The following is a 25,000-nucleotide window of genomic DNA, read 5'->3' as shown; positions in this document are numbered from 1 at the left end:
ATAGATAAATCATAAAAAAATAATTTCATTTCAAAACAATTGTTCAATTAAAATTTAAAACCACAACTGTTCTTGTCGATGACAATTTAATTTTAACGTATTGCGGCTATGTGTGGTCTTGTACTATGCTAGTCGCCTTCGAATCGGATGGTCCTGGTTTCAAGTCCCGCTCTGAACAGTGCATAGTTGAGTCCTTGGAAAAGGCTCTTTACTCTCTTTACTCTCTCACCGTATTCAGGTGTAAAATGAGTTCCTGGCAATCGCCTAACAAGCGTCATGTCTCATCCTACATATCATATTATGTTGCCGTTGGTTAGGGACCCTCTGTAAAGTGCTTTGAGCACATTTAATGGTTATTACGCAATACAAAAGGTCAAGTTTGATATTACTTTTCCTATTTTCCCAATTTCCATTTGTTCTGTTAAATCTTGTATAACTTTTTACTTGTTTGAGTTTTTTTTCAATCATATTTCGCCTGAAGAAATGAACGTAATCTTATGTTTTAGCTTATAAAATTTCATTAAAATTGATGCAATATCCTTGATGTTATTGTGAAACTGATGAGTTCCATCTTTTTGTGTCACCCTGTATGAAGCAGTGGATCCCATTAATCCAAATAATCGGATACAATGTATTACTCAACATTCATTGTATTGTTGTCGTTCTAAGCGAGTGTTGAGCCCTACCCAATAATGGGAGATGGTAATTGTGTCAATATGAAAGAGTAATGAAAAAGATACCTTAAAATAATCGTATTTAATTTCCTGTTGTGTCGACGAAACATCTAATTATAACAATAATGATGATGCCGATGATGATGATGATGATGATGATGATGATGATGATGATGATAATGATGATGATGATGATAATGATGATGATGATGGTAATGATGATTATAACGACTATGATGATGATAGTGATGCTGATTAATATTTTAACGATGAGGATGATGGTGATGATGATGATGATGATGATGATGATGATGATGATGATGATGATAAAACGACGACGACGACGACAATTCAATCCCGTTAATGAAGATGCTGTGGATGTAGTAGTTATGATAAAGACGGACTTGATGATTATTAAGAAAGGATTAAAACATTTCTCAATAATATTTTATGGACCTGGCATTAGATGCGCATATTATACGTGTTGATATGCTAAAAAAAAAAACAAACAACAACAACAACAACAACAACAACAAAACCCTCATAAACATCATCAACCTATTTATCATATTATTCCCATGAAGACAAAACCAGTTAATTGAAAAGAGGCGGAAGCTGACTTAAGTTTGTTTACAATCGGCTCGGCAAAGATTTATTTATCATCGCTTCTAATCCTCTATCCTCACGTCAACTTTTCCTTTCACCTCTCTTCACTCTTTCATCTCAGTTCCATTAAGAGATTTCAACACATGCTATAACTCTGACGTTTACTGAATAAAAAAGAAAAAAAATACCTTTTTCAATTTTAGATAGAGAACATTTTACTCCAGGCATCATTGAGATTAAGAAAGACCTTCAATCTATCACCAGTTTTAAGAAGCCTTAAAATGTTTTGCCAATTTGAGGTTATCTTAATTTATTTTTCTTTCAATGTTTGAAGTAAAATTCTTCTGGAAAAAAAAAGATATATGTTTATTTTAAAGGAACTGCAGTTTGGCCGATGTCTTCAAGAAAATTTAAGAGGTTTATATATCGACAAAAGCGCATATTTATACTTAGATATAGAGTTTATAAAAAGATTTGTTGTGGCGTCTTTTCTTATAACCAAAATGTTGCTCTCTTCTTGTGTTTTGTAAAAGCCACGAAAAGCACGCAACAAATACTTCTCTATGTTCACAAAATGCGGACACTTCAAAATGGAATCGAAGGATAATAAAAGTTGCCGGTTAGATTCCTGAACTTATTGGAAAAAAAAGACAAAAGTGGTTTTTGTTAAACGGGGGGTATGAATAATTTGTTTTCAGCCAGATAAAACGCCTGCTTAATGTGAAGAACGTACAATTGTATTATTATTATTATTATTATTATTATTATTATTATTATTATTATTATTATTATATTATTATTATTATTATTATTATTATTATTATTATTATTATTGTTATTATTATTATTATTATTATTGTTATTATTATTATTATTATTATTATTATTATTATCATTATTATTATCATTATTATCATTATTACTATTATTATTATTATTACTACTACTATTATTATATAATAATAATAATTATTATTATTATTATTATATGTTATTATTATTATTATTATTATTATTATTATTATTATTATTATTATTTTATTATTATTATTATTTATTATTATTATTATTATTATTATTATTATTATTATTATTATGATTTGAGACTTTTGAAAAATTGAGGACCATCTCATTCAAACGATATTTAATGTATAATAATTTTGGCCAAAATGGAAGAAATGCGTTTTGGCAGAGTACCAACGTCCAATCCAAAGGGCAGCAAGCAATTGCAATTGTCCATATCTCTGAGAGACTATTTTTTTGATATAACATTTACTTGTTTGCAGGTCTGATAGCCCAACTTTTTTAGTGGTCCACTTTACATGTGCTTATGGATTGCCCATTATACAACGTGCAACGTTCGAACCACTGGGTCACCCCTACAACACTCAACACAAAGCTCTATGGTGAGGCTGAGGACCTAAAGCGGACCACAGACTTCATAGCAGATATCGGAATGCAGCCATAGATGTCCATCAGAGGAACGAAGAAGAAGAAAAAGAAGAAGAAGAAGAAGTTTAGTGGTCATAATTGATGTAACTGAAATACTCTCAAACAAACGCAAATATTGTCCATTACAACAATACTAAACACATGCCGACAAAGTCGTCCGTTTATCAGACCTGCTAATACGACCACGTTGGTCGCATACTTGTTTAGGATGTATATAAACGACATGTAATGATTTTCAGCTGTAACAATTCAATTCATTATTGGCTCATTGTTGATATGAAAATATTCTCAAATTATCGTCTGGCGCTGAAAGGACCTTAATGTGTCGCAAACGCCGTAAAACCCTTAAAACCAAAACCAAAACAAATTATCGCAAAATATTGTCAATCGTAACACAATTAAATAATTAAGCCCATAATTGCGCTAGGTTATCCGATGTGCAAAAATGTACTCGTCTTATTATGAACCATTAAACTAATTAACCAATGAAGGTTTGTGCAGAACGGTGATGGAGGGTATCCTTGAAGGAAGAAGAAGAAGATGAAGACAAAGGAAAGTTTGGATGGACAATATCAAGGAATGGACAGGAATGAAGATGGAGGAACTCTTGGAGAAGGCCAACAATAAAGAAGGATGGCGGAAAGTGGTGAGATCTGCATCCTGTGTATCCCCCCCCCCCCCCCGGACGATCATGAGATCATGGGATTGGTGACGATGATGATGATGATGCTGATGATGATGATGATAATGATGATGATGATGATGATGATGATAATGATGATGATGATGATGATGATGATGATGATGATGAATTAACCAGTTAAATGTCGTACTCTGGAAAAACTCGTATTTAATAATTTGTTCAGAAAACTCGTCATTCAAATATCGATCGATTTCAATGACCCCTATCTTGGAAAAAAACCCCCACAAAACTTTCAAACCTGGGACTTCGCAAAGTCCAAGATGAGGGTCATTAAATCGATCGATATTTTAAGGACGAGTTTTCTGACCAAACTTTTAATAACGTGATTTCCAGAGTTAAATAACACCATGACACATCTATTTAACTATTCATATACATTGACATAGTTCATGCTTTACAAATCTATTATACTGTTGGATTTTTGTTTTTGTTCTTTATTCATGAAAAGTGTTATTAGGCGCGAGAATTAGAACATTATTTGGAAAACCCCCCGAATGATATTGTAGGATAATAGCTTGTCAAACAAAAATTCTCACATAAACGCTGATGCATGTAGCAACGTTATATAATTATCGAAACGGTAAATGAATGGGAATAATATCATAGCACGATGCCTATTCATCTATTCATTATTCTCACCACAAATTGATATTATCTTTAGTTTTTATCTATTATTCTTGTCCAATGTAGTTTTGTATAAGTTTTCCCCATGGAAAAGTGGCAAAATAATTGAGAACACAATATAGAAAATGAAAAAAAGTACTTCGGGTAATATTTATGTATGTTAATCATTGGTTATTTAAGCAGTATTGGATATCCTCTGTCATTGATATTGAGACAAAGCCACCTTATCTAATCGAAACGAGAAGCACAAGGCATTTTAAACACTCCATAGATTTGTAAAACCCTTTGGCATGTGATAATTAGATATGTGAGTGATGTGAATAAATAAAAATAAGAGTTACAAAAAATAACCATAGTATTATGTTAGTAGCGCACTTCCTTGGTGTACACCCTGCTTGGTGCATTTCATTATGATGTTCATACCTCCAGCATGCCAATATAAACCAAATCACTCAATAGGAGTTTTGATTAGGAGCCTACTTGACAAGTACTCCTACAATATCCGCTACAACAATAGGTCGTGCCTTCACATTGTCAAAGGCCTTGCTGTAATCAATACGTGTGATGACTGCTTCTCCATTCGTTTCATTGATTATTTTTTTCAATAACTATTTGCAATAAAGATGCATATTGTTTTAGCTATGGATATCTTTATTCGCGTCTGTTTGTGGCTGTTTACTGCTTTATCAATATATGACTACTACAATTCCTTTTTATTGCTTCGAATAGTCTAGCTATTAAATGTTCCAATTTTTTCATATCTTACAAACTTTGGGGATGAGTCTTTAATTGAAATTCTTGCTCATCAATAGTGTATGGATGTCTTTTATTTTCAGTTGAAATAGAAAGTGTGTGTGTGTGTGTGTGTGTGTGTGAGTGAGTGAGAGAGAGAGAGAGAGAGCGAAAGAGAGAGAGAAAGAGAGAGAGAGAGAGCGAGAGAGAGAGAGAGAGAGAGAGAGAGAAGCTCTCTAGGGTCCAGCCTTTGTAATATCATTCGTCAACTCACCTCGTTTGCCCTTTAGCTTAATACAATGTGTTCCTTTAAAGAAGCCATAGATGCATTGTCTCTGGATAAGATGAACCGTGTTGATGGTCGTATCAAACACATCCTCACAATCCTTGAGCTTGCCGTTGATGGACGTACACTTGTAGCAGTCAATGCCGTAAGCTGGGGGAAAAATAGAAATTGATAAAATAAAGAATGCCGATCTATTTATTAATGTCCTTGTGGGTCGAAACTAATATAAGAACAACGTTTTTTTAGGTTATTAATCTAGTTACTTAAACCCAGTCGGAGCATAATATGCTATTGATGATGCCATTTGACTCTTCCTTGTCCATCTTCTCCACTTGCTTCCTTGAGTATCCACACCTCTTAGCTTTCTCTAACGTATTGTGCTCCGTCGGCAACTATTACTTGGCCTTCCTGATCTTCTACTTTCTTAAGAATTCCACACGAGAGCCTGAGTTAGATAATGTTACAAGCTACCCAATTATTTTTTAAAGTCTACTTAAGAAATCAACAACAATTATTTTTGTTGTTCTTGAGGAGAGTTTTGATCCTGACACGATCATTTATTTACTCAGCAGGTTCTTTTCTTAAAGTTGTTATTTTCTAATTTTGTAAATTACATATTTTAAAACGAGTATCATCTAGGATTTCAGTTTTCACTTTTCAGTTTTCGCTTTGACTTGCCTGCCCTCCAATTTTCAACAAAATATATAGCTATAGGGAAATAAAAAATTCTTACTCATTTTATCTGCCCAGCTTGCTAAGACATCCGGGTTAAAGAATTCCGTATGATAGAGACGTGACCGTATTTATATAACATGATGATATTGAGGAAGAAAAACATTATATGTGATCAGTCGTCGCATCACGGTATATATATGTCGGGATATATCTGATGCTTAAAATTACATTTTCCATCATTTAGAGACCCATGGTTGTCTTTTTTCTTTGAAAAAAGGACGAATCTTTTCTAGCAGGACAGGGAAGTCGTGACGTCATACGGTCTACTCTTCTGATTCATAAATCCTCTTGGAAGTGTGTATGTAACTAATTGGGCTTTTATATTGTGTTTCTATGTAGAGCAATATCCACTAAATGTACTCAAAGCGCTTTACAAGGGGTCCCTGACCAAAGACAGCACGTAACATGCAGATCGAAACATGACGCCTGTTAGACGATATTACAATTTTTTTCTGACAGAGACAACGCTGCCAACGGCCATGTACTCATTTTACACCTGAGTACGGTGAGAGAATGTGAATAAAGAGCCTTTTCCAAGGACTCAACTATGCGCCGAGCGAGGCTCGAACCCAGGACCTTCCGATCCGGAAGTGAGTGTCACACCACAAGACCATATAGCCGCACAATCCTTCCGAGGGCTAATAATGAATAGGTTTCATATTGAATCATAAGGTGGCATAATTATTTTAGTAGGAGAATGTTTAGGCAGATTCTTAGGATTACGGGACGTAAAAGAGCGAGGATGGATATTTATTGACGACCAGCATATATTTAGAGTTTGTATCCAGTCCTCCGGAAGAATGGCTTTGTCCTTCCAATGAGATTGGAGCCAGTTTTGTTCCCTATTCCGAGCATTATGACTTTAAATTTACGTTCCGTCGCGCAGTTCATCCCGCCCATAGCCATCTAGTGTCTGAGTGCTAAGGCTTTGTCACAATGCTCTAAAGAGAATTTTCTCGTAATTTGATGAAAGCTGATAAAAGCTGCTAAATTCGGAAACTGGCTATATAATATATCAGCTTAAACCGTTTGTTTTTACCGTTCATGAATAGAGATTTGGCTGTGTTGACAATAAAATAATTGTGGCCGATCTTATTTTTACGAGGGAGATGGTCTAACGCACCTAATCTTTTATTGCTAAATATTATGGGATTCTTTTGAATTTGCGGAAAATGTAGGGTCATGGATTTAGTCATTTGTGGGTCTCAGTTACTGTTTAAAAAAGAACGCCCAACTGTTATGCTATGCGAAGTCCTAGGTTTGAGAGTTTTTGGCAAGATGAGGGTCAATAAAATCGATCGATATTTGATGGACGAGTTTTAAATACGTGTTTTTTCCAGATCACGACGGTTGACTGGTTAAAGGATGTCAATATATGCCTTTGAGGAACATGTTCAACGTTCTCAGAAAGACACCGCTTTGGATACAGGATTATTCGTCCATCCGCCAAGGGCACGGAAGAAAAATAATATAGCTCCACTCACAAGTTGATACCCCCCTGTTTAGTCTAGTGGTATGACAACGGGCTCAGGACATGCACGTTCGTGGTTCGATTCCCGTTATAGGTGACACAAAGATCCGCGCTTGAAAAAGACTCTTGGTCCCGTCCAGCATTTTAAGTGTTGTTATTTATTGGGACCCCGTAAAATGTTTTGAACACATTTAGTGGATATTGCTAGTTACAAAAGCTCACTATCTTTTCATGCCTCAACTTCTTTTCTCAGAAAGACAAATCTGGAAACTCTTCCATTCGGCGGCTGTTTATACAGAGCATTTGGCGATTTCATGAAGCTCATCAAACATGGTCACCCCACACACAGCCGGCTAGCTAAATCACATGGTCACTCTATTTTTATTATCTTTACTAGTGTTTCCATATTACGAAGAAGAAGAAGAAGAAGAAGAAGAAGAAGAAGAAGAAGAAGAAGAAGAAGAAGAAGAAGAAGAAGAAAAACATGGAGACGAAGACGAAGAAGAGGAAGAAGAACAAGGAGGAGAAGGAGGAGGAGGAAAAGACGAAGAAGAAAAAGAAGAAGAAGAAGAAGAAGAAGAAGAAGAAGAAGAAGAAGAAGAAGAAGAAGAAGAAGAAGAAGAATATCTTCTGGCAAGGTGGTGTCTGGACAGATGTCCGAACTCGTCTTTTGGTCAAATCAAGCCGATCGTTTTATCAGTACATCCCATATGCTACGAGGATGAAAACCGAAGAAAGGAAGGAAAAAAGGATTAGAAGGAGTGAAAGATATGAACGAATAAGTCCAAGCCTCATCTTATTTTCATTTTTTTTTTTTTTGTTTTTATTTTTGGTTGTTGTCATTTTGTTACGTTGATCACATGAGGCAACGGATATGCTGTCTGGCACATTGATAACACTGGCAAGATAACATTACACAATCTGGGGCATGCTAGAATGTTTATGAGTCCGTCAAACAATAAGAGGTCCTTGGGGCATTAGAATATCACAGATAAAAATTATCGTTAAGCATTGGCCTATGGTTGGTTTATCGATAATATAATTATTGTATCATTTCTTAGTTATTTATAAGAGGGAGAAGAAAAAGGAGGAAGAGGACGACGACGATGACGATGGGGAAGAGAAAGAGTAGAAGAAGAGTGAAGAGAAGAGGTGGGTTAAAAAGAAACGAAACATTAAAACGTTTTTGGATATATTGCTGGTCCAGCAGAAAACCTGACATAGGTCCCCGCGAAACATGCAGGATCGTCCCCGGGTCAGTTCTGTTTTATTTTCTCATTGATCTAGGGAATTTTAGATAAACCAGCGTCCTATTTAGAGGAATGCAAGGAATCGTTACTGTTTTTCACTTTCCAGAAAGAAGAATTAACTTCTCGGCGTCATGAGTCTCTTATATTAGACCAGAGTAGAACTCAGAGAGCGATCTACCAAATGTGGCGCTTTTACCTCGAAACGATTATCATTATTTAACAAACTTATAAGCCAAAGAGATAATGTTATCAAGTTAACAACGCCACTACCACATTATCTCATTCGTCTGTAGTGTTATGCATCCTGTTTTGTTGATAAAGGGGAAACCCGAAACGTCCATTCGATCTGTTTACGTATATTGAATTGAAGCTTACATTCAATTTCACATTGTTATTTATTTCTTTGAGCTTCGAGCAGCACCATTTACTTAGGCCAAAGAGAATGCTTCCGATAATGGCAGTATTTTAACCCTGATACTGATTAAAGAACGTGCTCTATCCTATTAAAAACCTCTAAACCTAACTAATGGAACAAACGATTAGAAAATAACACAGTTGAACTAAGATCACGAATGGTTGCTCTGTGATCAAGAAAATACATGTCTTTTGCATCAGTTGGATCTTGGTGCCTTTGATATTTACCAGCGGACAAGAAAAATCAATTTGAGTCTTCACATCTCCTCAATCGAGGACTATTTTGTTGACTCTCGAGGGGCGTTAGGTTAGATAAATGTCTTGTGTTTTCTTTACTATAGAAGACATCGATAAGTATCACCCTATACAGATTCATATCTCTAAAAAAAAGTAAAGTTATTCAAATATACTATTGTTGATGGCCAAAACGATGCATTTTTTGGTCATTGAAAGCGATACAAAGTTTTTAGAAACTGTGGATTGTAAAATGTAAGGAACAAAAGAGAATATAACAGCTTGGAAAACGAATAAAATACAAAAGCCGAACGTTTCGAGCTCAAAACCCTTCTTCAGCCAATAACGAAAACAATAAAAACATTTATTAATATTGTAACAAATTCACGGGAGAAAAGGAAAAGTTAGTGAATGGATTGGTGGTAATGATAGCAAAACTACGTGTGTGCAGCTTTGTGGTAAGGCTCTTCACACTTATTCCCTCACCGTACTCATGCGTAAATGAGTACCTGGATGGTAATAGTGTTGTCTTTGTCGAAAATATAGTAATATAATACTGCCTCATATACGTCTATTATTCCGTACTAATAAGTGTTGCTTTGGCTTGGAATCCCTTGTAAAGCCGGATTTATCGTAGTTTCTACAGCGTTAAACAAGCAATAACAAGTGCTTGCTACCGTTTTGATAGGACGTATTTGACCATTGACCTATGAGCTAAGCGTCTTATCGATTGATTTATAGTGATACCTCGAGACTCCTACTCAATTAGAAAACGTCATTATTGATGTTTACAATCATTTTCACCAGTCCTCTGAACGGCTTCTCTCACTGTCGATCGGCATGTGTCTAAGAGATGATTTGTTCCTATGAAATGAAATTCATGTTTCAAGCTTGATGAAGAATAATATATGTGGTATATGCTAAAAGAAGCATAGTATGCATGGCCCTTGTGTGATTGTGCTCTATACTATACTAATCTAATTTGCATATTTAAATGTGCATGATAGAACTCTGAGAAGTTGAAATTCAAAATATGCTATTACTGCCGTACTTTAAAAAACACGTACACATTTAAGACTTTGGAAAAAAGCAACTCGTCCTTCAAGAGTTGATGGATTAAAAGAACCATCACTATTAATTGGCAACAACTCTCAAACTTGTAAGTGTTGCTACATCCCTAAAATACTTCTACATCCCTTATATTTTGTATTTATTTCCAATTCCATTGTATTTATTTTCCAACAATAGTCTACACATTATTCTATTTTATTTTACTTTCTAAACTGGATTACACAGTTCCTCCCCGCCTCCCCTCTTTTGACTTAATTAATTGCTCACCTTTTATACATCTCTATTGCTCTATTTTAATTCGTGCATCCTTACAAAGCAGCATACTATTTCCTGTCCATCAATATTTTGTTTATTCATCTTAACAACGCCACTACCACATTATCTCATTCGTCTGTAGTGTTTCATTCATTCTGTTTTGTTGATAAAGGGGAAACCAGAAACGTCCATTTTTATCTGTTTTCGTATATTAAATTGAAACTTACATTCAATTTCACATTGTTATTTAACACTCAAACTTGGGACTTGGCGTAATTTTTCAGAGCACGACGTATTAGGTGTGTTAGCCGTGTCACATGATTTTTGTTTGAAGACGGATGACATAGACCTAGGGACTGTGTCAAAGATTGGTCTGATGGACTTGGACGCATTCTGAAAGGACCCACAACTCCCTAGGGATGCTTGCTGGACACCTAATGAAATCATGGTGTAAGATCATACGCGTAATTCGCTGGAGGAGTGTGAACAGGAGATGATGGTGAGTGTGTGTGTATATATGTGTGTATGTGTGTGTATGTGTGTGTGTATGTGTGTGTATAAATAATGTGTGCAGGCATTTGTGTGTCAGTGTGAAATGATATCATGACATAGGAGGTATGTTGATGGTAGTAGAAGTAGTAGTAATAGTAGAAGTGGTAGTAGTAGTAGTGGTAGTAGTAGTAGTAGTAGTAGTAGTAATAGTTAAAATAGTAATAATAATAATAATAGTATAAGTATATAGAGTAGTAGTAGTAGTAGTAGTAGTAGTAGTAGTAGTAGTAGTAGTAGTAGTAGTAGTAGTAGTAGTAGTAGTAGTAGTAGTAGTAGTAGTAGTAGTAGTAGTAGTAGTAGTATTAGTAATAGTGGTAGTGGTAGTAGTAGTAGTAAGAGTAGTAGTAGTAGTAGTAGTAGTAGTAGTAGTAGTAGTAGCAGTAGTAGTAGTAGTAGTAGTAGTAGTAGTAGTAGTAGTAGTAGTAGTAGTAGTAGTAGTAGTAGTAGTAGTAGTATTGAGCTGTTTCGTTTAGAAAAAAAGCCTTCGCTATGCTAATGACAAATATTCAAATGAGTGAGTCAGAATGATAATGTGTAGTCACAGAGGAATATCCATGTCATGGTATGGAGACTGTTCACAAGCAAACGAAACCACAGCTGTTACGCTAGCTTTGAAGTGAAAGCATTAAATAGAATTGATGAACATTCCAGTTGTACAATAGGTCATCATCTGATAATACAAGAGATGTCATCATTATTATTATTATTATCATTATTATTATTATCATTTTTATTATTATTATTATTATATTATTATTATTATTATTATTATTATTATATTATTATTATTATATTATTATTATTATTATTATTATTATTATATTTATTATTATTATTATTATCATTATCATCATCATCATCATCATCATCATCATCACCATCATCATCATCATCATCATCATTATTGCTATCATCATCATCAGCATCGTCGTCATCCTCCTCCTCCTCATCATCATCATTCCGTTTTTACTGTTATTATATAAATTAAATTGTAATATTGGTCAAAAGGCGAATAGTTTCGTTTACACTCAAATTAATGAAAACAAACAGTTGAATCCAAAGCCCCAAAAGTGCTGTGGTGTTTGGACGTATCTCGTCAATACGCCTGTATAAAGTCCTTCAGAACCAACAGGCCCATGGAGCCGGAGTTCCGGTACCTATTGCGTGAAACTGACAATATAATTGCTTGCTATCCTTTGGATAGAACGCTAGTCTATCGCAAAATACTTTTCGCCAGATCTAACGGTCCAAGCTACCCATTCAGGGGGAATCAGAAAAAAGATCTCAACTGCACCCGGGATCGATCTCAGTCCCTTTGCGTGTGAAGAGAGTGCTCTACCCACTGAGCTATCGGGAACACCCCCCCCCTACACAAGCCTGTATATACGAGTATAATTCTAATCAATTCAGTGGAATTAGTGGGAATTGGTCACAACATATCTGTCTGAGTTGAGACAAGAGCGAACGATCCAGCCACAATCTATCCGTAAATGATACTCTATTCCCCTCAGGTTTTCAGGTAAGGGTAGAGTTTCGTTTGAATAATGACCGAGAGAATGAAAAAAAAAACCCTAGCAAGAACAAAGACAAAAATATGACAGTTTTCCCTGAATTATATCATTATACGAAGTGGCTGAGTGGTTAAGTATTGCACTGTGACCCGGACCCGCTTCAGGCACTTTCGATTTTTTCCCCCTTGGGCAAGATTATTAACCCCCCAATTTGCTCACTTGGACAACATGGATGATTCATGTTGACATCAGACATCTTGTTTGGTGAATTATCTATATTCGTTCATTGAATGCTTAGGCGACGATATCTTATGATGTCGTGACGGACGGGCATAATGTTCAAATCTTGAATCACCTTATAATAGTTTCAGTAATCTGAGAGTTTTTAAACTTGAGCTTTTATATAGCGCAATATCCACTAAACGTGCTCAAAGCGCTTTACAAGGGGTCTCTGACCAACATCAACACGTAACATGTAGAACGAGACATGACACCTGTTAGGCGATAATATAATTTTTTTCCGACAGAGACAACGCTGTTAACGGCCAGGTACTCATTTCACACCTGAGTACGGTGAGAAAATGTCAGTAAAAACCTTTTACGAAGACTCAACTATGCGCCGAGCATGGCTCGAACCCAGGACCTTCCGATCCAAAAGCGAGTGTCATACCACTAGACCACATAGCCGCCTCTGAGAGGTTTTAAGTGTGAGCGTCTTTAAGTACAATATCCACCAAATGTACTCAAAGCGCTCTACATCGGATCCAAAGGCGTCAGCAACATTTAACATGCAGGACGAGACAGGACGTCTGTAAGGCGACATTAAAAAAAAAAAATCTTTATAAACAGAGACAACACTGTGATCAGGTACTCATTTTGCACCTGAGTACGATGAGAGAATGTAAGCAAGGAGCCATCGTAAAGGATTTAACTTTGCGCCGTGCACGGAGGGACTCGAACCAAGGAAACGGACAATAGTGCGGCTATGTGGTCTAGTGGTATGACACTCGCTTTCGGATCGGAAGGTCTGGTGTTCGATCTTCACTTGGCGCATAGATGAGTCCTTGGAAAAGAATCTTTACTCACATTCTCTCACTGTACTCAGGTGTAAAATGAGTACCTGGCAGTTAACATCTCTGTCTTTGTCGGAAAAAATGTATCTTTGCCTAACAGGCGTCGTGTCTCGTTGTTTATGTTACGTGTTGCTGTTACCCGGGGACCCTTTGTAAAGCGCTTTGAGTACGATTGGTGGATATTGCGCTATATAAAAGCTCAACTTTAAAGCTAAACTTTAAGGACATGCCGATCAAAAACCCAGTGTCAAACCAAAAGCCGACAAAACCGCCAGCTGAAAGTGAAGAATTTGAAGCAACAAGTATATACAGACATTACCGTTATTTGACGACTGGTCACAAATACAGTTTCTGTATTACTACGTAGCACCATAGAAATCTATCACCAGCCTATGACGAATAAATTCTTGATTAAACAGGTAAGTATGGAGCCTGCGAGATTATACAGATTTAAGTGTTTACAAATTAGCACTTTGATTAATGACGATTTTGACCTTTCTGATAAAAAGGTCGCCAGTTACGCAGTTCAACGTTCAGCATTAACCCTACACGTCGGACTTCAATTTTACACTAAGTTGCCCTTCGGTCTTGTTATTTTCTCCTCAAGCAAGGCGGGGACAAATATAAACATCGGCATCGCTATTGCTGCTCTCTTGGTGAAAATGTCTAAAGTAGTCCTTCAGAGCTATTCGGCTTATGGAGCCGGAGTTTATTCCGGTTTCTTTTGCCTGAAACGGACAATAGCAATTGCTTGCCATCATTTGGATAGGAGGCTAGTCTATCGCAAAGTACTTTCCGCCAAATCTAACAGACCTGCTGGGTGGACAGGGGGTCAGAAAAAAAAAATCTCGACTGCACCCGGGATCGATCTCAGTCCCTTTGCGTGTGAAGCGAGTGCTCTACCAACTGATCTATCGGGACCAACTGAAAATGTCTCAAGTGTTGAGTTAGACGGGCGTTACAGGATAGGTGAGACAGGCAGGACTGCTATGGCACCAACCCAGAACCGTTTCCGCTGTAAGAGTACGGCTACATCCCAGTGTGTCCAATTGCTACATTATGGAATGAGTCCAGTAATTCAACATGAGATAATAATAATATTATGTTCAAGTTCAAGTTCAAGGGTTCATTTTAGTCCTTTCCTGACCAATAACCATTAATTTTTCTCTGAACAAATGATGTCATCATTATCAACAATAACAGCATCAATAAAAATGACAATAATTATAACAACAATAATAATTATAATATTATTAATAATAATAATGATGATAATTATAATAATAATGATAATAATGATGATGATGATAATAATAATAATAATAATAATAATAATAATAATAACAATAATAATGATAATAATAATAATAATAATAATAATAATAATAATAATAATAATAATAATAATAATAATAATAATAATGATAATAATAATAACAACAATAATAATAAATAGTAAATGAAATAAAAACAAAATAAAATCCTCACAATTCTAATTTTTATGACCTTGAGATTGTTTGCCAGGGCCTAGATAGTTGAGAATAATTTATTTTGTGAAGAACGCAACGTAAAAATCAATGTCACCCTGACACAAAAGCGGAAACTGCTCATTATACATCCTGTCAAGGCCCAATCTGGCATGTCTTTATTTTCATTTGTTTTTTTTTTGTTTTTTTTTACTATTGTTATTGTCGTAAATATCTATAATTTGTTAACATTAGCCAGTGGCGGCTCTCTGATGTCTGACGTAAATCTACCACCGCCAATTACGTAAATTACCTGACAGAACACGGCTGCTGTCTTTTACCACGAGTTTCCCACAATTGGATACGAGACGCCAATAGACAGACAGACAACTGTTAACGTTTTAACGGCTCCATATGGCCAGCTTTCTGCCTTTCTTCACAACAAAATTAAGTCGTTTAAAATTTTTTTTTCTTGATTTTAATTTCAATTTGAATTTCATCAATCAACTTGAAATAAAGTGGAATGATATATCCATTTTTTACTGTGTGTGTTTGGGTGTGTTTGTGTTTGTGTTTGTGTGTGTTTGAGTATTTAAGATATGTTTTTCTCGTTTTTTCTTTCTGACAATATATACAGAGAGAGAGAGAGAGAGAGAGAGAGAGAGAGAGAGGGAGAGAGAGAGACTGACACACACACACACAGAGAGAGAGAGAGAGAGAGAGAGAGAGAGAGAGAGAGAGAGAGAGAGAGAGAGAGAGAGAGAGTTGGTCAGCAATTGAATTTTCGAATCGACTGCTTATTTTGTCCCTAACAAAAACAAAAGATTCAACAAAATGCCAAAACATTCTATTCAATCATTAATAAAAAAAGAACAAAAACAACAATGAAATAAAAACTTGAGCTTTTATATAGTACAATATCCACTAAACGTGCTCAAAGCGCTTTACCCTGACCAGCAGCAACACGTAACATGAAGAACGTGACATGACGCCTGTTAGGCGATACTACAATATATCATTCCGACAGAGACAACGCTGTTTCCGGCTAGGTTCTCATTTTACACCTGAGTACGATGAGAGAATGTGAGTAATGAGCCTTGTCCAAGGAGTTAATTATCGCCGAGCGAGGCTCGAACTCAGGACTTTCCGATCCGAAAGCGAGTGTCATATCACAAGACCACATAGCCGCACAATAAAGTTAACAAATTATTAACCAAATGCTGCTTCTCTGAAAACGTTTTTAATGAGGAGTCAAAGATGCTTCCCCCCAAAAAAAACGGTACTTATCGGTTTCTTTGCTTGGACGTCTAGTTTGAAAATCTTGAGATTTTATAAGGGCAATATCCACTAAGCATGCTCAAAGCGATTTACAAGGGGTCCCTGACCAGTAGCAGCAAGTGAATGTACAACGAGACATAACGCTTGTTAAGCGATATTGCAAATTTTTTTTTCGACATAGACAACGCTGTTAACGACCAGGTACTCATTTTACACCTGAGTACGGTGAGAAAATGTGAGTATAGAGCCTTTTCCAAGGACTCAACTATGCCCCTCGAACGAGGCTCGAACCCAGGACCTTCCGATCCGACAGCGAGTGTCATACCACAAGACCACATAGCTGCACTTGATTCGAGACAAGCCGAAATTGATTTTCACACAAATAGCTCTTTGAAAACACCACTATCAATTTGATTGCTTTCTTTTTTAGCGACGGGTAGGCTATTCTTTGTCAAGGGATATCCAGAAATGAGGGAGAGATTCTTTAACGTTGAATCACAGCCCCAGTCCATTAATGATTTATTTATCTTGCTGATTAAGGTCAAATGAGTTGATATCTTCAACAAATGTATCGTTAATCCATTGGTTTCCTCGGCCGGTATCTTCTTGCTCGGGGAAAAATAATGGCCAAAACCGGTAGTTAAGGTTTCCACGTGATGGCTTACAACGCCAAATACCTCCTGGTTAATAGCAATACGGGTTAGTAAATACTTCCAATGTGGAGAAATGACTGTAGGCCAAAGTAAGGGTAGGGTTTTTTTTTGAAGGCAAATGTCTTGTCTCTCAGAACAATGACGTTTGTAGACAAGTTTTGCAGAGAAGTATTATAAGCTCGTTCAAACGTCCAAATATATATGTCAATTAAACATGGTTGCACAACTACGGCTCATCCATTAAAAATTCTGACGGAGAGTTAATTTCTGTCAAAATAAGTTCGGCTTTTTTTTCACGGAGTTCTAAAAAGGCGAGGAACAACTAACTCGTCCACGCCACAACCATCTCACTTCTGCATAAATTTAGAGGGTGATCGTGTTGTGAATCCATACTTTCACACAATGCTTGGAACAGATTGGAATTTAATAGTCAACTTCGAATAGCATGTTAAAAAATTTCAGTACGTTCTTTAATTTAAGAGAGAATTTCTTTAAAGCCAAACTGTTTTCGGTGAATGATGCAGTGAGCAAACTAGCATTTCTTTGAGCGCAAGTGTTTGATTTTTTCATTAACACCAGAATCATTTTGACCAGTTAATACGCGCAGCTTTATCAGTATATGCTCCGTTACAACATTGAAGAAATCAGAATGTCTCTTCTCAGGTGGAGCGTTCATATAACATAGACATTCTTCCTTGAAATCGAATTGTTTTTTCTTGAATTGTACTAAGCAGGTCAGAGAAAAACTTCGCAAACACTTAGGCCTGTTGACTCATCCGGTTGAATTGCATAATGAGGCGACAATAAAACAACAATAAAATGTTATTCAAAATGTGTTTTCTATTGACTGTACACATGCCATCACCTTAATCAAGGGGCTAGCACTTTTTTGGGATTTATAGATTGACTTTTTTACCTGACAGGGATATTTCTTTCGTGGACTGGCAGAGACGCTGTTCTAGGCTTCTTTTTTTTTTTTTGGGGGGAGGGGGGTTTGAAAACGGCACTAACATAAGGCACGTTGTTTCCCAGGATATACCAATCTCGAACGTTAGAAGCGCCACTCTATGCATAACAATATGGCAGTATCAATAATACCTTTATGGCAATATATTATAATTTATCTAATTTGTCTTCTCTATATCCTAGAAATAGACGACTGTATAGATAGTTATAAAATCATTCAAATAAAGTCATGGAACAAAATAGTGTTCAAATTGTAAGACAAGAAACGGTATCTTAAACGTTTAAACAGTTAGTTAGGTTGTCTTTTCAGACAGATTTAGACAGCTATAATATCTAGATAGACAGATCAATATATATATATATATATATATATATATATATAATATATATATATATATATAGATGGATAGATAGACAGACAGATAGATAGATAGATAGATAGATAGATAGATAGATAGATAGATAGATAGATAGATAGAAAGATAGATAGATATATGAAAAGATTGATAGATTGATAGCATAAATATAGAAATATAATATAGAGAACCTAAGTGATGGAAATACTATATTATTATCATTCTTTTTCAATAAAGAGAACGTTGTCCTTCGAATCATGAATGGAATCATGGAGTTATGAAATCCCAAATGCCCTATGGGCAAGTTGAAAAGAAGGGATAAAATGGCAGAAAAAAGGGTCAAGAAAATGTAAAGAAATAAGACAGGAGAGAAAAAATTAAAAGAGACTTGGAAAAAAAAAGAAGCCAAAAACATAATTATTAACCAGTTAAATGCCGTACTCTGGAAAACACTTATTTAAAAATTTGGCCAGGAAACTTGTACTTCGATTTAAAGGATCTTCATCCTGGCAAAACAAACCTCTCAAACTCGGGACATCGCGAAGTCACAGCTTTGAGAGTTTTTTTTTTTTCCAATATGAGGGTCATTTAAATCGATCGATATTTGAAGGAAGAGTTTTCTGGCCAAATTTTTGAATACGTCAGAGTATGGCAGTGAACTGGTTAAAGAACGAAAGAATGGAATTCTTGACAGAAGAAGACAATTTGAGACGTTCATGGCGAAGAGAGGCTAAATAATATAATATTTTTCATCGAAATCTAGAATTATATTGACCAGAGGGTCGAAAGACTGACTTGTCTATGAGGTCTTTCCTCGAGGTCAATGAGTTACCGATTTCGGTTATAAATCGTATAATAACACTTTATCCTCGGATAACAACAAGAAACGAAGTGAGTAGGAAAGTGCCAGAAGACAAAAGAGAATGAAAATTTCACGGCGGCGATGGGGGCTCGAACCCGCGACCTTACTGGTACGACAACTCCGCCTGGCCGGGGAAAGCCTCTAATCAGAAATTTAAGAAAACAAAATGGCAAAAACTTAATGGATTAGCTATAGGTGAGATTTCAAAACAGATTTAAGAGTAGAGCCCCTTTGTTGGACGTCGCGTCTTGACAACCGACAGACGCTATCGCCATTATTATAAAAAAATAGTACCAATCATTAGCGGGAAGTTCAGTAAGTTTAGGAAGGGTTGTTTCATCGTATTGTATTATTTATCAACATCTTTTATTTTTAATTTGTAGTCTACATCATATTTTGTTAACATTTCAAAATGTAGAAAACTAAAGAAAAGATCTACGTTGATTATGATATGCATTTTTGTACAGAAATATGAATAATAAATTTTGTATTTGGAGCGCTTGGCTTGTAGTTGGTTTGTTTACAAATAACTTCTCCACCGGTGACGTCCAATCAAGGGACGCTACTCCTCCGCTAATCTCATTCCCTATAGGCGCCATAAATCATTTGATTGCACACTACATCATCAATCGGTAAGATATTATTATTTATCTGACCCGTGTTTTAATAAGACCAAAAAAGAAAGGGGGTATGGGGTATTTTAATTTCTTTATTGTGATATGATTCAATGGTCCGCCCAGCAACGAGCAGCTTGGTTCTAAACAAAGAAAATCGGTACTTTTTATTCTTCATGCTGGCTAGAACTTTTCCACATGTCATGAGATCAGAGTGTATAAAAGTCAAAAAATGATAGAGATTTATAATATTTTTCTCCTCAGGATACACTTTTATGCTCGTCGGAAAACTATTTCATAAGGGCGTCAGCCATTGTTCCGATAGCTTAGAACCTGTTACTAAGTTATTATGCGTCATTACGAGGGAAGTGACGTCACGACTGTTGAATCCTATTGAGAGGCGAGGTACATATTATGAATAGTAGTCACAATGTTGAATAAAGTGTTAAGCTATTTATTGATATGAACTGGAAAAAGAAATACAGGGTAGTAAACAAAACTGGAGCACGTGATTATTTCGAAGGCGTGTTGTACTGCTTCAAAGATAAAAGTTCTCTTTAACTACGCTAGAGGACTAATTAATTTTTCATTCAGCTTCTATTCTTTAGCTTTTTATTCTTTATAAAACTGTAGGATCTAAGTGGGGGTGGGGGTAAAATCTCATTGGAATTAAAAAATCAATGATGATGCTCCAGAACAATGGTTAAAAGAAAGAAAAAAGCCCATTAAATATTAAACCTTACAATCTTTAACTTAATTCGTAAAATACTGTTTTTTAAAAAGTTATTATTATCATGTCTTGACTTTTCTCAAAGTCATTTTGCATGGTCTAGAGAGAGTCTAGAGAGTTAAGACCAAACCATAGATCTTTATTGAAAGATGGCCAGAGGAGACTTTGAAAGAATTTTAAAAATCTAAATTACTCTTTTTAAGTTTACTGCTTTTTGTGTCAAAAAGCGCGACACCGCAATACTTTTTGTCCTCCAAAGGCGTTCACATTTGAACGGAACGGGGGTCTTTAGGCACAATAATCGTTGAGCAAACGTTTAGACTGTATGAAATTGACGTCACTCAGGTCTTTTTTTTTCTTCTTTTTTTTTGCGTTTATGAGTAATTCTCACCAAACTGTATAGATAGTATGCGCTTGGCTAAGGTGTTCACAACATTGCCATCCGGAAGTATAACTGGCTAACACACAAAACTGTGTGTAACCACGATCGTTTATAGTCAGGTTAATACAGTTTAGTGAGAATTACTCATAAACGCGGATGGCAAAAAACAATAATAAAGACCCGAGTGAAGTCAACTTCGAACTATCTATAAACCAGACTATAAATGTTCAAGGTTACACATAGTTTTGTGTGTTGGTCCGTTATACTTCCGGATGGCAATGTTGTGAGCTTCTTGGCCAAGCGCATACTGTCTATAAAACAAGAAAGCTTATATATAGAGGAACATCCACAAACTGCGCTCAACAGCAACAATTAACACGTAGGGCAAGAGCTGACGCTTTTCAGCGGTGGCTTTTACAATATTTTTCGATGACGCTGCTACAGGCCAAGTTCTCATTTTACTCTTGGGTATTGTGAGAATATGTGTGTAAAATGTAAAATGCTTTATCCGAGGTCTCGACTTATTGCGGTCTACAGCCGAATTCAACTCAGGGACATACGAGTCGAAAGCCTGCAAAGTTGCATAATTTAATGTGTTACATTAGAATGGATTTTTTTTTGTTTTCGATTTACATTCTGGGCTTATTATATCCTGTTTGCCCATTTTTATTGGTATGTGTATCTCAAAGAATATGTACTGTGTAATGTACAATATCGTTACTTATGGTTTATGTACATTAAAGGAACACGTTGTCCATTTTAAAACCCCATGACTGAAATTATATATATATATATATATATATATATATATATATATATATATATATATATATATATATAAGGGAAATGTAATCGTTATTGTTGTTTATTCATGATTGTGTGATGTTTCGTACTTCCTGCTCGACACTAAAACACATCACAGGAAGAACTAGATCACTTATATAATATATATATATATATATATATATATATATATATATATATATATATATATATTAAGCTCAATTCAATTGTAGAAAGATATCGACATCCCGGTAAATAGAAGTGTACTGATTATTGGAAAGGGACAGTAATAATATTAGAAGTGACATTCTCATGACTACACCTTAAATGTAAGTGAATCAATCAAAACCCATTCATTTGTATTCAGCAGCACACCGTATAGGCAAATGACATGTTTGAATAGGCCATTGACACTATACAATAAATAAAAGTAAAATGATAAATAGAATTAATAAAATAAAATTCCCTTTATTCATCCCATAGGGGAAATTTGTCTCTAGGGTGTATTTCAAGGGAAGATTGAAATAACCCAGGCGTCAGGCGCAGTGCAGCGCCGCAAATTGAGATAGGGCAAGGTGACGTGATAGACCTAATCGACGCTGTAAAATGTTTTAAAAAATCTCTCTTAATTTGTAAAGTGACACGGTTATTTTATGATTAATAATCACTACGTTTGTCCGTATGTAACCCATGGGTCAAATCCAGGAAAAGGCTGACCACTGTTTTAGCATTTTATATAAATATAATATAGCGCAAAATCTACCTAATGTGCTCAAAGCGCTTTACAAGAGGTCGCCAGCTAACAATTAACATATAGGACGAGACATCATGCCTGTTAGCCGATATTACAATTTTTTACGACAGGGACGGGTTAACGGCGTGGTGCTCATTTTATACATGAGTACGACGAGAGAATTTGAGTAAAGAGCCTTTTTTTCCAAGGACTCAACTATGCGTCGCTCAGAGCAGGATTCGAACCCCGGACCATCCAGACCGAAGGCAAATGTGATACCACAAAGCCCATAGCCGCACAATATTAGAGGATAGCGTGGCTTAGCGGTAAGATCATTGCTTCGTACCCAAAAGGTACCGAGTTTGATCACCCGCCGCTGCGCTGTGTGGCCTTGAGCAAGTCACCTCGCCTTAGCTCAATTTGCGGCGCTGCACTGCGGCTGACGCCTGGGTTATTCCAGTCTTCCTTCGGAATAGACTCTAGAGACAAATTTCCCCTATGGGATGAATAAAGGGAATTTTATTTTTATTTTCTAATTTATAAATTTAATATCACAACCTCCACTTATTAGGAATTGTGTAAGTTATAGTTATTTTCTGGCACTGCGGTTACATAATATTATAACCTCACCTGTGTTGACAAAGCTGAGAAGGACTGCGAAGATGGACAACGTTCGACAGACTCGCTCGGCCCATATCCCTTTCATGGTTGTAGATCATTGATAGGTGTCGTCATGGGGAGGGCTGGTTCTTGTCTCATTCGATGATGGCACTGAAATTATAAAGAAAGAAAGAATGAAAATGACGTCACTCAGCTCTTCATTATATTTTTTTAAGACAGCCATTTGGTGATTTTTTTAGTTATCACGAAATTCCATCAATCAGACTAGAAATAAACGTTCAAGATTACGCACATTTTTTTTTTTCGTTATTACGTTATATGCTGCTGGTGGATGTTGTGAGAATTTAACCCAAACGTATTGCATCAATGCAAATTTTTAAAAGAATCAAATAAGGGGAACATGAGCACAAGCTATACAGAGCATGTCCTCTGATTTGGGGTCCGGCTATATCAACGATGAAACACTCGCGTAGCTCAGCGGTACGGTCTTTGCTTTGTATCCGAAAGGTAACGAGTTCGATCACCCGCCGCTGCACTGTGTGGCCTTGAGCAAGTCACCTCGCCCTAGCTCAATTTGCGGCGCTGTATTGCGGCTGGCGCCTGGGTTATTCCAGTTTTCCCTTGGAATAGACCCGAGAGACAAATTTCCCCTATGGGATAAATAAAGGGAATGTTAATATTCACAAGAAAAGGGACAGTATCCATCCTGGGTACAGTAAAGTTTATTATCTGACAACCCTCCCCCCCCCCCCCTCCCATTCCCCCACACTGTCCATTCAGTTGTGATTGAGTATCTGTCTCTTTTTTTTTAAAAAAGTAGTCTTCAGTCAGAGCCATGCTGCCCACCGGGTTTTTTTTTTGTTTTAGCGTGAAACGGAATATAGCAATTGCTTGTTACCATTTGGATAGGACGACAGTGTATCGCGAAGAACTTTCCGCCAGATCCAACAGACCCAGCTACCCAATCACTGCTGGATGAACTAGTGGGGTCGGGTATAAGTCCCTAATTACCCGGGATCGACCTCGGTCCCTTTGCGTGGGAAGCGAGTGCTCTACCAACTGAGCTATCGGGACGGAACCCCGATGGCTCTGTTAGATTTGGCCTGGCCGAAAGTACTATGCAATGAATGGTTGTGAGCAATTGATACTGTCCTTTTAACCAGTTAACTGACGTGCTCTGTGTAAACTCGTATTTGAAAAATTGGCCAGAAAACTCAAATATCGATCGATTTAAATTGATCTATATTCCGTTTCACGCTACAAAAACCCGGTGGGCCTCATGGCTCAGACTGAAGACTACTTTTATAAAAAAAAAAAAAGAAACAGAAACTCAATCATAACTGAATGGACAGTGACCCTCATCTTGGCAAAAACTCTCAAACCTGGGAGCTCGTGAAGTCATCATCTTTATTAATATAACTCGTAATTTAACTGCAACAACGCCCCCCCCCCCACCCCCTATCCACCGCCCATATCTCAAACCTGGGAGCTCGCGAAGTCATCATCTTTATTAATATAACTCGTAATTTAACTGCAACAACGCCCCCCCCCCCCCACCCCCTATCCACCGCCCATATCTCAAACATGGGAGCTCGCGAAGTCATCATCTTTATTAATATAACTCGTAATTTAACTGCAACAACGCCCCCCCCCCCCTCCCCCATCCACCGCCCATATCTCAAACCTTGGAGCTCGCGAAGTCCTCATCTTTATTAATATAACTCGTAATTTAACTGCAAGAATTCAGCCCCCCCCCCCCCCCGCCACCCCCAATCCACCGCCCATATCAGTGACACATCTATATCGATACCTACATCAAATCAATACACACCAACGTAACAGGTTTCATCGATAATAAAAAAACACACAAAAAAAAAAACAACAACAAAAAACAAAACAAAAACAAAACAACA

At 36.5% G+C, this 25,000-nt stretch overlaps 1 protein-coding gene across 2 annotated transcripts in view; it reads right to left on the bottom strand.

The window, feature by feature from the left end:
- Positions 1-25,000, bottom strand: part of LOC144973322 (uncharacterized) — a 176,329-nt gene that overhangs the window by 33,467 nt on the left and 117,862 nt on the right. For both annotated transcript variants that reach the window (XM_078915611.1, XM_078915612.1), the window contains exons 3-4: positions 23,097-23,237; positions 5,066-5,227 (exon numbers count right to left, since the gene is read on the bottom strand). In XM_078915611.1, the coding sequence (XP_078771737.1) occupies positions 5,066-5,227; positions 23,097-23,172 (238 nt within the window). In that variant the 5' untranslated portion in view covers positions 23,173-23,237. The remainder of the gene's footprint in view (positions 1-5,065; positions 5,228-23,096; positions 23,238-25,000) is intronic.

This window comes from Berghia stephanieae, chromosome 5 (genome assembly GCF_034508935.2).
Source record: "Berghia stephanieae isolate SIO BIC M18660-M18661 chromosome 5, UCSD_Bste_1.3, whole genome shotgun sequence".
In the NCBI taxonomy this organism is placed as follows: Eukaryota; Metazoa; Mollusca; class Gastropoda; order Nudibranchia; family Aeolidiidae; genus Berghia; species Berghia stephanieae.
This window is presented reverse-complemented; position numbering and strand designations above follow the sequence as displayed.